The 13,461-nt window shown below is 46.4% G+C and overlaps 1 protein-coding gene across 26 annotated transcripts in view; it reads right to left on the reverse strand.

Moving 5' to 3' along the window:
• LOC144684561 (uncharacterized) overlaps nucleotides 1–13,461 on the reverse strand; it is a 336,148-nt gene that overhangs the window by 100,340 nt on the left and 222,347 nt on the right. For 24 of the 26 annotated variants that reach the window (XM_078548502.1, XM_078548509.1, XM_078548490.1 and 21 more), the window contains one exon: nucleotides 11,732–11,752. The exons of the other annotated variants lie outside the window; for them this stretch is intronic. In XM_078548502.1, coding sequence (XP_078404628.1) covers nucleotides 11,732–11,752 — 21 coding nt within the window. The remainder of the gene's footprint in view (nucleotides 1–11,731; nucleotides 11,753–13,461) is intronic. 26 annotated transcript variants of the gene reach the window in all.

Consider the following 13,461-nt stretch of genomic DNA (forward strand, 5'->3'; position numbering starts at 1 on the left):
AAATTTCAACCTACTTTTCCTTCCACAGATGCTGCCAGACCTGCTGATATTACAAATATTTTCTATTTTTATTTCATTTCAACTCACTCTAATCCTCATCTGGCGAGCATGCTCTGATCACTTGTGAAGTTCCAACTGTTTTCTGGAATGTGGTAACTCAGATTTTGGCAGACTCCACCCTCTGTTCCATCCTAGGTCGGCTCCCTCTGCATCACTAGCCATGTGGAGATGGGTGATTGTCTGGCCATAAAATTCAGCTCTGTAGCACTGCTGGAGCTGGAGCTGGCGCTATGGAAGTCTGAAGTCATCAAAATGGTAGGGAGCCTCTCAGCCTGATTTGACACACATTCTGCAAACTTGAATCATCCAAGTCCAGTTAACACCCTCTACAAATCACTCACAGCTGAATATGCATTCAACTGTATGAGGCACCTCAATGAGCCTTATTTAATGGCTCGGCCATTCAACTTGTAGGTGAGGTGCTTTTGAATTATTGTTGCTCGTCCAAAGTTTGTGGAAGTACTGTGGTGTGTTCTTGGAGGAGTTTTGGTGACTTTCTGGTTTTGAAAAGGAGTGTTACTGCACCCTGACAAGTCAGTTGAGTTTTGTGGCCTGGCCACAGAAAGCCTGCTACAGTTATGGGGGCTGCAGTTGCTTGGTCTGCATCATGAAGGGAAATGGAACTGTGGCTGCAGAGAGGGGAAGCTGTGTGAAGAGGCAGGAGGAGGAGGAGGGCAATCCACAGAAGACCCTACCCACATAGGGAACACTTTTCCTACCTCCACTTCAGCCAGAAACAATGCCTGAGGTGCCTGAGAATCATCATGGAAGTGGTCACAGATCTGGATCCATCCAGGCAGGATGCCAATATTTCCCAGATTGTTGTCCATCGCTGCATTAACAGGTGCTGGACACCCTATATGCCATGAGGGGAGACATTATTATTTTCTTTCTAACCAAGAGATGCAGGAGGAGCGGGTACATGGCTTTGCCAGGATAGGGGATTTCCTAATGGTGCAAGAAGCCATCAGCTGCATGCATGAGGCACTGTGGGTCCCATATGTAAATAGAAAGATTTACTATAGCCATAAAGTGTTCAACTTCAGTAACGTGCAGTTGGTGTGCGATCATTCCCAGACCATCACGTTGATGAATGCTGCCATCCTGGTAGCAGCCAGGACACCTTCATCCTGAAACAGTGTGCCATTCCCAATATTTTCAGGCCATTGCAAAGAACCACAGGCTAGCAGCTTGGAACAAAGGATAACCCCCCATACATTTGGCTCACAGCTCTCCTCCAAGGCCCGATTACATGAGGACAACACATCAAAAAAATCATTCATGCTTCCATCAGGAGCAGTTCCACAGTTTGGATTGCTTGTGGGGAGCCCTACAATACTTGTCGGAATGCATCTCCAAATTTGTGGCAGTTTGCTGCATCCTCCACAACCTTGCTATTAAGATAGCACAGCCCTTGCCATCAAGCACACATATGCCACTCTGGAGGAGGAGAATGAGGAAGAGGAGGAAGAGAAATGGAATCCAGGAACCCTTCACTCTGGATTTTTTTTTTTTTTTTTTTTTTAACAGTCACAGATTGCAACTCTTTTCGAGTACAATCACAGTTCTTGGTTTCCGGGAGTGGGACATGAACCCACAACCCTCTGATTCAAAGGCGAGGGTGCTATGAACTGAGCCACAGCTGACACCCTTCACTCTGGATAGGCTGTCTGTGAGTACCAACTGAAACTCTAGGTCTATTAGGATGTTATCTCATCAACACCATTCCTCCACAATCCACCACATTTTCATCCATCTGCTCAATCGTCTTGGCTAAATTCCTGCAATTAAAAGTCACCAACTAAAAACCTTTTATCACTTTGTCCAACAGCATATCCAATAATAGTATTACAAATGTGAGATTTTATAAGGTAGTTATGTTTTAATCCTTCTTTTTAATTTAAGGTAAAATGAAGTAATGAAGAGAGTCATGTGATCAGCTACAAGTTCTGCCCAACTACAGACCTGTGGGGTTGGTTACCATGGGGACCCGGGGTCACGATCAGATGTTATTGAAATGCATATGCTAGTTATAACACCTGACAACAAAGGCAGAAGCAGATGTTCTTGTTATTGCAAGCCTTTTGTCTCAGAGACTTTGAACTGGAGCAGAGAGAAAAAGGGACAGTGAGACAGAACAACAGTTGCTGCAATCTGTAGAGGGAAAAGGTTATTTTCTCTGTTAATTACCAGGCAGAATGCTGAGGCCAGCTTGTCCATTGGTCAGAGAGAAGGAACCCACAGCAATTTAAGGACACTGGAAGATTTGCCCTGGCATGGATGAGAGAAGAAATCACTAGAGTGGGCCTTATGGCTGGAGGTTAGTTTGGGAATTCTCAGGAGACTGAGGCAAAGGACATTTGACAGCCGCTGGGCATTATGAATCAGCAAACTGGAGAGATGTGAACCCGTTGGAAGCTGGGAGTGACTTTAGGCTGTTTCCTGAAAAGATTGCAATTCTGTGGAGAACGTGCTGTAATGTATATGTATGAGGCATATCGGTCGCATTAAGACATTAATAATGGTTACCTTTTCTGTAGTTTAGAGTATTAGTTGCATACTAAGAAATGTTGATTTTAGTTTGTTGGTTACAGTAAAAGTCTTAAAACTTGAAATCTTGTCATGTGATTCCTTTAAGTTGGCCACTGGGAATTCAAATATCTTATTAAAAGTTATCGATCTGTACAGGGATCGTATCAAATTGGGGGCTGTTGGGGGATAATAATGCAGAGACTGGGAATGAGTACACTGGAATTTGCTAGAATTTAAACTAACAAAATTTCACAGTAACTTTTGCTGTATTCAGTGAAAAGTTAACATGGCTACTTCTATTGCTGAAGCATTTCTCGAAAGGGAGGACACGTCTGTGAATGCCTTGCAATAGTTAACAAAGGTTAATTTGAAGGTTGTAGCAAATAAATTAGAAATAGATTTAAAAGTAGGCACTAAAAAGGCAGAGATTGTTGAAGTATTGGCTGAACACCTGAACCTTGAGAAAGAGAAAAATAATTTCGATATAATGGAAGTTGAGTTAGCCAAGGTGTTATGCCCAGTAGAGGCAGGCCTGTTATGAATTTTCAGTCAATACTTTTAAAAGTTGGACACAAACAAGCTGTTAGGATGGTAGCTGAAAATCATGTGACTTTTGGCATTTAGACCGTACCAAGTCTCCTAATTAAATATGGACATAAATGAAGATATGTCACAGCTATTTGTGGAATTCACACATTTCATTGTTTAAGGGTGGGCCAACACCTAAAGAACACGGAGTTTCCAGACTGACTGTCTTCATGTTTCATACCAGGCAAAAGGGAAGATCGACACTTGATGACCACTGTTAACTTCTCATTGCGTCACAATGGCCACCCCCATGCAAACTACACTGAGTGAGCCTCCAAAGTGTTAACCCAGCAGTCATGTGATTGAAACTGGGTTTAGTGGCTGCAACCATATTACCCCAGGATCCAGCAGATCCATCAGAGCCAAATGGTCAGCCATTCTGAGAACCTGACTCAGGAACTAGCTGCAAATCATCAAGTAACCAAAGTGCTTAAACTGTTCCAGTTTCAAAGTTTACCTGAGAACCGAACTCCTGGATATTCAACTACAAGGAATCTTGCAACCCTGCTGTAACCGATTTGCTTTACAAGACCCCCACTTCAACTTTAAATCACTGAATCCATTCAAGAAACCACAGTCCTGCCACATGAGAAACCAGAAATCGTAAATTAGGGACTGAATTAACTGTAATCTGTAAAAATGCACTATCTTTATCTGTAGCCAATATTTATATGTGTGTGCGTGAGGCCGAGTATGTGATGTTATGTTAATTTGGTGTATGTGAGAAGAAATAACCTTATCTATTTTAAACTCATGGAAACTTGCTGCTGAACCATATAATTGGAATACACACTCCAAGGGTAAGAAAATTACACCAACTTCCATACAGAACATATTGATTATGGGCAGTAAGAGAGCAAATGCATTGTGCAGAATTTTGCCCTTGTCGGGTGGGCGTGGTGGGCAAGCCCAGTAGCAGCTGGGAAACTCACCGCTGCCTGCGATTGGGCCCTGACCGCGATTTTACGCTGGCTGGCCAATTAATGGCCAACCAGCGTGAAATGCACGCTGAAGCGCTTAGTGCTGCTGAGGTGGGGACGGGAGGAGTGTGAGCACTGAAGTTCGCACATGCGTGCAGGTGCGCATAGTAAAAGCTCCCTGAGGCACAGAGCTCCCTCAGTGCACTGAAGGCTTTTATCAATAAAAATAAAGATTTTAAAAATAATGAAAACATGTCCCCTCATGTGACTCATGCAGGGACACGTTAAATATGAGTGTAAAATTTTTTTTTTAAACCACTGATCGAAAACTCATCCCGCCCTTGGCTGAGGTTCCGCCAAAAATGCAAAGGCACTTGGCCTTTTCGCCCACCCGCCAACCAAACAGTTGGATGGGCAGCGAAAAATTCCAATCAATTAAGGGCCTTAATAGGCCGCTTAATTGTTGGCGGGAGCGCTGCAGGCTCCTGCGCAGACCCGCAGACCAAAATATCACGCGAGTGCGCAATGACATCGGGACGCTCACCCGACATCATCACAAGTCATTTTACACTTGAGCATGTCGGGCACACGCCCGCATGCCGAGCACACGCCCGCATGCCGAGCAAAAATTTCTGGCCAATTTGTCCATGGCAGAGGATTCTTTTGCAAGTGAAACATCTTGAATTAAAAAAAAAATGAGGAAACTTAAGTTCCAAAGGGAAGGAGAGGAAAAGGAAAGAGAAAATGAAAGAAATGCGAAAAATTGAATTAGTGTTTCAAAGAGAGAGAGAGAAGCCCCAAAATTTGAACTGAACAGAGAAAAGCTTCCCTTACACAAAGAGAGGCTAGCAGGAAAGCTAAACGATGATTCAGATTTAACTCTTGAGAAGGAATATTTGCCTAGTGCGAAAATTTAATGAGGAAATAGCTGAAAAGCATTTTGTGTTGTTTGAGAAAATTTCTACAAAGTTAAAAATGGCCACAGGAAAGTTGTACAGTTTTATTGCCAAGGGCTTTAATTGGAAAGCGTTAGTTGGAAAACGTTAGAGTTATACACATCACTTTCGAATATATAGTCTAGTGATTATAATACAGAGAAGACTTCTGTTCTCAATGCACATGAGTTAGTGCCAGAGGTTTACAGACAAAAGTTTAGAAAATTAACGAAAAAACAGAACCACACTTTTGTGGATTTTGCTAGAACGGTCAAGCTGTCAAAGAACTGTCAAAACTCACTGTAACTGTCAAAGTTCATTGGAACTGTCAAAGCTCGTTGCAACTGTCAAAGTTCATTGGAACTGTCAAAGCTCGTTGCAACTGTCAAAGTTCATTGGAACTGTCAAAGCTGTCAAGGGATTTAACTATGCTGGACTTTAATTTAAAGAAAATGTGTGGCATTTAAAATAAAATCAGTGCCGGGTATTTCACTCCATCTGCTGACATAAGCTTGAGTGCTATTGTTATGGGATTTGTACCACATAACTGACTTTGAAACCTAACATTATCAGAGTGGGGTTCCATCTTAAGTGATCAGTTTAATTGACAACTCCGAGGGGTTATAGAATAGAGATGTTTGATTTCATAGGAGATTAAGTACTTAAGTGGAATGCTTGTGTTCATAGGGAAGGGATTAAGTACTTAAATGAAGTTTTTGTTTTCATAAAATATTAGCTGATGGAATTTCAATGTATAGCATGCTTTTTTGTATGAGTGTTTTTTTAATAGTGATTTCATAAATAGGCACATATCTTTATTTTGGGTCAGCATGGCTCCTAAGGTTTGCCCACGGATACTAGATGAGTTGGCACAGAGGGGGTAAGAGCAAAGGATGGTGGGCGGGGCCATTGGTTGGCATGAGTTGGCACTAAGTTGGGATAGGGGCTATAAAGGGCCATGAACATTAATGGGGGGCATGGGTTGGAAAAGGGGTTATGAGGGGGCTGTGGGGACGGGTACAGGGGCATAAGGTGGCATAGGGTATATGAGGGGCCATAAGGGTGGGTACGGTGGATAGGTTGGCATGGAGACTATAGGAATCCATGGGGGGGGCACAGGGCATAGATTGGGATGGAAGGTATGGAGATCAATGGGGGGGGCATACCCAGGTATAGCTTGGCATGGAGGATATGGGGGTTCATGGAAGGTGAGTGGGGGCATGAGATGGCATGGGTTGGCATGGACAGGGTATGTGGAGTGTGTGGGGTGGGAGGGGTTGAGGGCTGGAGGGATGTTTTTTTTTGTTTTATTGTTTTTTCTCAGTCTTTCACATGGTGCCTGTAAACAGAGGCAGGCCTTCCGGCCAGCCTATATTCACACTCGTTCCAAGGGCACTGGGTGTAACTTCTAATCCAGCCTGCCCCTCCCAGAACAAAAATGCCAACTTCCAGGCCTCTTTTCCCTGGCTGGGTTTGTGGAACCGGAAGTGTTCCAACTCTGCACACCCAGGAGCGAAAATCTGGGCTTATGTTTTCATTAATATTCCTTCTTTCTGTACCCAATCACTAGATACAGTTACATTTATTGAACCACGGTCCGGATGCCAAGTTTTTCACACTGTGCAGCCAACATGCCAGAGGATTATCTTTCTGAAAACACTGAATTTCATTGTTAAGTGCACAGTAATACTCAGGAAATTAAAATTTATTTTGAATTATAAAAGGAAAGGCTGCAACTATGGGAAATTTGAATTAAAGCAGAAGATGCTGGAAATGCTTAGTAAGACAACCAGCATGTATAATAGATATAAAAGAAAATGTAAGGATAATGTTTCATAAGATTAGATCTGGTTCTATCTTAAAACATCAATCCGTTGCTATCCAAATTTCTTGGCCTCAAATTTGCAGTCAGCAATGAAACTCCTGACATAATCATGTTCCACACCAAATTTCTCGCCCTTCCCCACCCAAATAATTATTAGGCTTTTTGCCTTCTCCAGAGCCCAGGAATTTCAGGACCATAAAATCAAAGCATACACGGAGGCAAATAGGCCCATCGTGCTGTGCAACCTCAACAAATCTATAAGTCTTTTGTTCAAAGACCAAATAATCTGCGGCAGAATTTTTCTGCCTGTCAGGCGGGCGGCGTGGGAGGGGGCGCGAACCCGATCGCTGCCTGTGATCGGGTCCGTGCCAATTAAGGCCCGCCCAGCATGAATTGTGGCTCCCGAGGACAGCGGGAGTGGGCGGGTGGCAGTGGGATTGCAATGCCCACTGGGTCCAATGGGGACCCGTCGGCCTGTTTTAAAAAGCTGCTGCAGCCTTTCAAAGGCTGTGAATCACGGCCAGTGGAAGGGCTCCCCAGAGCGCTGCTGGTGAGCAGGCCAGGCTGAAGGGTAAGGCCGGGGGGTACTGTGCCCCTCGTTTTTCTGATGATTGCCTTGCTGCCCTCCTGAAGGAGGTGGCAGCACGGTGAGAGGTCCTGGTTCCCCCAGGACAGGAGGAGGAGCCCACCCCACATGACAAGATGTGCCTGGGAGGAGGTGGCGGATGTAGTGAGTTCCCACGATGTGGTGCGTTGCGCCTGGATCCAGTGTTGCAAGCGCTTCAATAACCTGTTGCGCTTGGGAAGGGTGAGTACCATGTTGGCATTGTCACTTAACCCAGCAGGTCAGCTCTCTCCCTTGGAGCTCCCCGCCCCTCAAGTCTGGGTGTAGGGACCGCATTGAATCATTGACGGCCTGTATCCTTCGCTGGGTGGGCCAGCAGATATTGCCCATGCCGAGGTCACCCTGATAGGGTGGTGAAGAGATGGGTTCTGCCCCCACAGCATGTGGTACACTGAGACCCACATTACTGTTTTGGGGGCAACCTGGAGAAGCTGCACCTCGGCGCAGTGCTGGAACTCCAGGACATGTCAAAGTCAGGGTGATGACATGCTGGGAGGGGAGCTTCAAGGTGGTGTGGCACCAATCGATCTGCTGTCCTCTGCACTCCACGTGCTTGTGCCTCATTGCTATGGAAGGTTAGACCGTGTACTGCCTAACGTGATGTAGGCAGCATTTGGCCAAGGGGGTGGTGGGGGGAACAGACCTAGCATCTTTGTGTGAATGTTCAACAGCAGCGGGGTGAGGAGGCACTGAAGCCTGCAATGTCCCACTCTGGTTGGGGTGGGCCGTCCGCGAAGAGAATCCAGGTACAAGTAGCATTAATCAATGCTCTTCTCTCCTTTTCAGGAGAAAAATGCACATAATGCAGCCAAGCGGGTGAGGACTGGGGGCGGGCCAGCACAGTTAGCGATTCTTAGCCGCTTCGAGCAGGAGGCCCTAGATTTGGAGAGCACCCAGGTCCACCGGAGTTGGTGAGGCTGGGGTGCCACAGGCAGGTGTGTTTGCCCAGCAGTGAGGTCACTATTGTTCTCCCAACAGCCAAGGCAGTGCTGAATGTTCAGTGATTGAAGTTTGCAACATGGCTTGACCATTACTTATGGAAGGATGAGCGCATAATGATCCGGGAGACAGGGATACACATTGACATTGTCTCCACGTTAACTGATCCAATGTTCTTGTTCTTCCTTTCATCATCAGCGGAGCAGAGCCGGGAGGAGGAGCAGCAGAGGCCTCCTCTCACACCTGAGGGCCCTGAAGTCTCACCAGCGTCACACCATTTCTGCCAGGCAGGCACCAGCGCAGCTACTAGCACCTCGGTGGGAATTAGAACATCGGCTAGTGTCCTGGGGCACAGCGGTGAGGGCACTTCACAGTCACTGGAGGAGCTGGCAGAGACAGAGAGTACCCATGGCATCAGCAGTCAGAGGACTGCAGGGGACCAGGCACATGCTCAGTTGGTGCCTAATGATGTGCCTCTGGAGTCGTCCATGACACTGCAATCACAGGAAATGCGGCAGGGTGTGCGGGAGCGTCTGGTGGAGATACATGAGGTTATGCTTGGCTTGGTTTCCATGGTGGAGGAGTCTACGTGGACTATCGCCGAAGCAATGAGCCTCATGTCCGAGCGCCATGCGTCCTCCATGGAGAGAGTGGCGACTCTTGTGGAGAGGCACCCCAGGAGACCAATCAGGGCTTCCTGGGGATGTGCTCGGACCAGCAAGCCCTCACATTGGCATTGACCTCAGCTGGTCAGTGCCAGTGTGGGAGATGGTCTGAGCACCACGTTTCCCAGCTCGTTGCCCATCCATCCACGGTGAGCAGGCAGGTCCGAAGTGACCTCACTTTGGCACAGCAGCTGACTGTCGTCTCTGCGGGCTCCTCTCAGGGTGCTCCGGATGAGGGCAGCAGCTCCTCCGTCCCTCTGCCAGTGACCGTTGCATCCGGTGAGGCTGCGGTGACTGGGGACATGCCAGCTGTGGAACTGGCAGCTCCCTCTCAGGTGGGGCCAGCACATGCTCCACGGGCCAGAGGACGACCACCAAGGTCATCAAGACCAACAGGACAGCAGAGTTAGCAGCTGTCTCAGATGCCACTCCCAGCCAGGGGGCAGCACCAAGACGTAGCACCCGAAAGTGTAAACATAAGACACCTTAGGCACACCACGAGTTTATCACTGGTGCTTTTGTGTTGGCCTGCAATGAGGTCTTTATGAGTTATGATTTTTACCACCTTTCTCGTTTTGTTTTCTTAAGTTCCTTTGCTTGTGATATTAAATTCAGACATGTCACCATGGCTGAGGGTGCCCCTTTTCTTCTACAGCTGGATGGTTTCCAATAATGTTATGAGTGATTTGTGGGACATTCAGCTTTATTAACAATGCCCTTAGTTAATGTTTCTATCCAGGCAGGTTTTGCACTTAGGTATCAAGTATGGAGCCTGCAGCCCAGGCTTGTCCTGGAGGTCCATATGTGGTATGCTAGCTGAAGGTTCATTGGATTAAAGCCTCCTGGGTGTCCCTGCTCCCTGGAATTTGCCCGGGTCAGCGCCTACCCCCTCAGCATTTCCCTGTGCATGCTCATCCTCGGACTCACTGCTGGATTCATTGTGTGCAGCCACTGAGTCGACATCTTCATCGTGCACAGCATCTCCCCTTTCCAGTGTAAGATTGTGGAGAGCGCAGTGTCAGCGACACACGATCTGGGGGGTACTGGAGTGCACCCCCTGAGTGGTCCAGGCATCAGAAGTGCATCTTGAGAAGACAATGGTTCTCTCCACCACTGCCCTTGTGGTGCCCTGGCTCCTATTGTACCGCTGCTCAGCTTCTGTTCATGGATGGCGGAGAGGCGTCATGAGCCACCTTCTGAGGGGATGGCCCTTGTCACCCAGCAGCCATCCATCAAGCCGGGCTGGAGCACTGAAGAACCCTGGAACCTGGGAGTGTCTGAGGATGTAGGCATCGTGGGAGCTGCCTGGGTACCTTGCACAGACTTGTAAAATCAGCATCCTGTGATCACACACTATCTGCATGTTCATGGAGTGGAAGCCCTTCCTGTTGACGAAGGTACTGGGTTCACCTGCTGGCGCCTTGATGGCCAGATGGGTGCAGTCTATAGTACCCTGGACGCGGGGGAAATCAGCAATGGCTGTGAAGCCTCTGGCTCACTGTGTCTGGCTAGCCTGGTCCCAGTGGTAGTGGATGAAGGTCAATGCACGCCTGAACAGAGCATCTGTAATCTACTTGACACAAGTGTGGACGACTGATTGGGAGAAATCGCAAAAATCACCCACCGAACCCTGGAAGGAGCCAGAGGCATAGGAGTTGAGGGCAGCTGTGGCCTTTAGAGCCACTGCCATGGGGTGTCCATCCATACAGTTCATGGAGATCTCAGGCCCAATTATCTGACAGATATAGTTGACTGTCTCCCTTGAGAGACGGAGCCTCCTTCAGCACTGCACCTCTGACATATTGAGGTAGCTGCTTCGCCGCCTGTATACCCTGGCAGCAGGATAGTGGCATCTTCTGCGACCCCTTCTGCCTTGGACTACCTCTTGGCCCTGCACCCCCTTGGGCCTGCGCCTGTCCTCCCAAAGGTGGCTCCCCTGGAGGCTGAATGTGCACTCCTGGCCTCCTCCCCCTTCTAGCCCTCCCTTCCTCCTCAGAGGAAGTGCCTCCAGTGGGGAGTTCAGCTCCCATTCCCAGGCTAAGGGAAGGCTTCCTAAAACCTGCAGGCCCAAAAAAGATTCCTCCCTGCAGAGTGCTGACCTGAAGGTTGAGTCCAGACCAAGCAGCTGGTATGCGTTTTGAAGTATTGCAGGTCACAGACAAGTATCAGTAATTTTGAAAAAACAATATTTGACAGATCACACTCATGACCCCACTGAGCCCTCTTATCCCACCCGTGAATGAGGTTTATACAAATGTGTCCTACCCGCCTGCCCGTTGTGCCCATGCGCCGACCCGAAGATTGCACAGGTGCTGAAAAATCGGTGTCGATTGGTGCCTCAGCGGCCTTAAGTGGCCCGTTAACTAATGGTGGGTGCGCATCGGATATCATCGCGCACCCACCCAACGAAATATCGCAATGGCACACGGTGACATCAGGACACTCGCGCAATGTCACCGCGCGTCATTTTACACACCGAAGGGAAAATTCTGGCCGTGGTATAATTCAAGGTCACATACATATTCCAGGACTGTTACAATTATTAATTTCACTAATAAAAGAACATGATGTTTGTTGAAATGGTGACAGTTGATTAATATCATAATTTGTAGGTCTAGTAAATCAAGAACAAATGACCATACCTGCTACACCTCCTGGAGCACCTGCATTAATTGCACAAGAAAGGAGATATTAATATACCGAGCTGGTCATTAAATATTAAATTGATATATAACTGTATGAGGAACATCACAATGACTGATAGTTCCTTCAGGGCAGTAAATGGTCTAGGAGAAGTACTTAGTGTTCGGGGGCACTCCACCATTTTATATAAATAAACAATATACTTGTAAAAAGTACATACATTGTTTTAATTAACATTTAACAGTCCAAGGATGATTTTAGTAACCAATGCTTCCTTAACTAAAGCGGTTACCATTGATTCTATTTTGTTGAACAGATTCTTTTATTCATAGTTTCTCTTCCTGCAATAACAGAACGATTAAGTTCCTTTTGATAATTTAGTTTCTCTGGTCAAAGCTGAATCAAACTAATTTCACACAATTACCATTAGTTTTTGACCTCGCTTCTTCCATACACCAGATTTTTTTGCAGGGTTGGTGTTTGTGGGTGAAATCAGGAAAGTGAACTTGAAGTTTAGTGTGAGAAATGTCTGTGCTTTGAAGTGTTGACTTTGAAAGAGTGACTGATGAAATCAGTTGTAAAGGAGTGGAGCTTGTGGTGGAGACTGAAGATGATGGCTTTGGTCTCCTCATTGTTAAGTTGGAGGAAGTTGTAGTTCCTCCAGGACTTAATATCAAGGAGTTTCTAGAGAGGGAGGCACAGAGTTGACAAAAATTTACAGGTGGTTCTAATATTGACATCTCTGCACCCAATAAGTCAACCAAATATAAAATTATTTTGCTGAGAGGTGTAACTCCCTTTGAACTTTTGCATCATCTCGATTAGCCACATTTGAGGATTTGAGTACGGGAACAAGGATGTCTTACTACAGCTGTACAGGGTCATGGTGAGACCACACCTGGAGTATTGTGTGCAGTTTGGTCTCCTTGTCTAAGAAAGGATATGCTTGCCATAGAGGGAGTGCAAGGAAGGTTCAACGATATGATTCCTGGGATGACAGGATTGTCGTATGAGGAGAGATTGGGTCAACTACGCCTATATTCACTGGAGTTTAGAAGAGGGGATCTCATTGAAACATATACAATTCTAACAGGGCTGGACAGACTGGATGTAGGGATGATGTTTCCTCTGGCTAGGGGGTCTAGAACAAGGGGTCACAGTCTCAGGATATAGGGTAGGCCATCTAGGACTGAGATGCGAGAAATTTCTTCACTCAGAGGGTGATGAACTCATGGAATGCTCTACCACAGAAGGTTTTGCAGGCCAAGTCATGAAATATATTTAAGAAGAAAATAGATTTCTGGACACTAAAGGCGTTAAGGGGTATGAGGAAAGCGTGGGAGTATGGCGTTGAGATAGAGGATCAGCCATGATCATACTGAATGGTGGAGCAGGCTTGAGGGGCCGAATGGTCTACTTCTGCTCCTATTTTCTATGTTTCTATATTGCTTAATATTAACAGCAATGTGTACCATTACTGGCATTGTAGACACTACAGTTAATTGTAATCTGTATCATAAAAACTTTTGGACTACTGATGCTGGTTTAGTGTTGCTGGATTATTATGGTGATTTTCCTTTTGAATGTAATTCAATGTAAATATGCAAATGAATAGGGTGAATACTAATATGGTAAGCCAGAGGGCACCATTGCTTTAAATGTTTTATATTTCTCAGCAATTACACATGGATGTATCTTAAAAAATTTTTTCTTTCACCTTTACTGTCAT

The sequence above is a fragment of the Cetorhinus maximus genome, chromosome 9 (assembly GCF_964194155.1).
Source record: "Cetorhinus maximus chromosome 9, sCetMax3.hap1.1, whole genome shotgun sequence".
NCBI classification, from domain to species: Eukaryota; Metazoa; Chordata; class Chondrichthyes; order Lamniformes; family Cetorhinidae; genus Cetorhinus; species Cetorhinus maximus.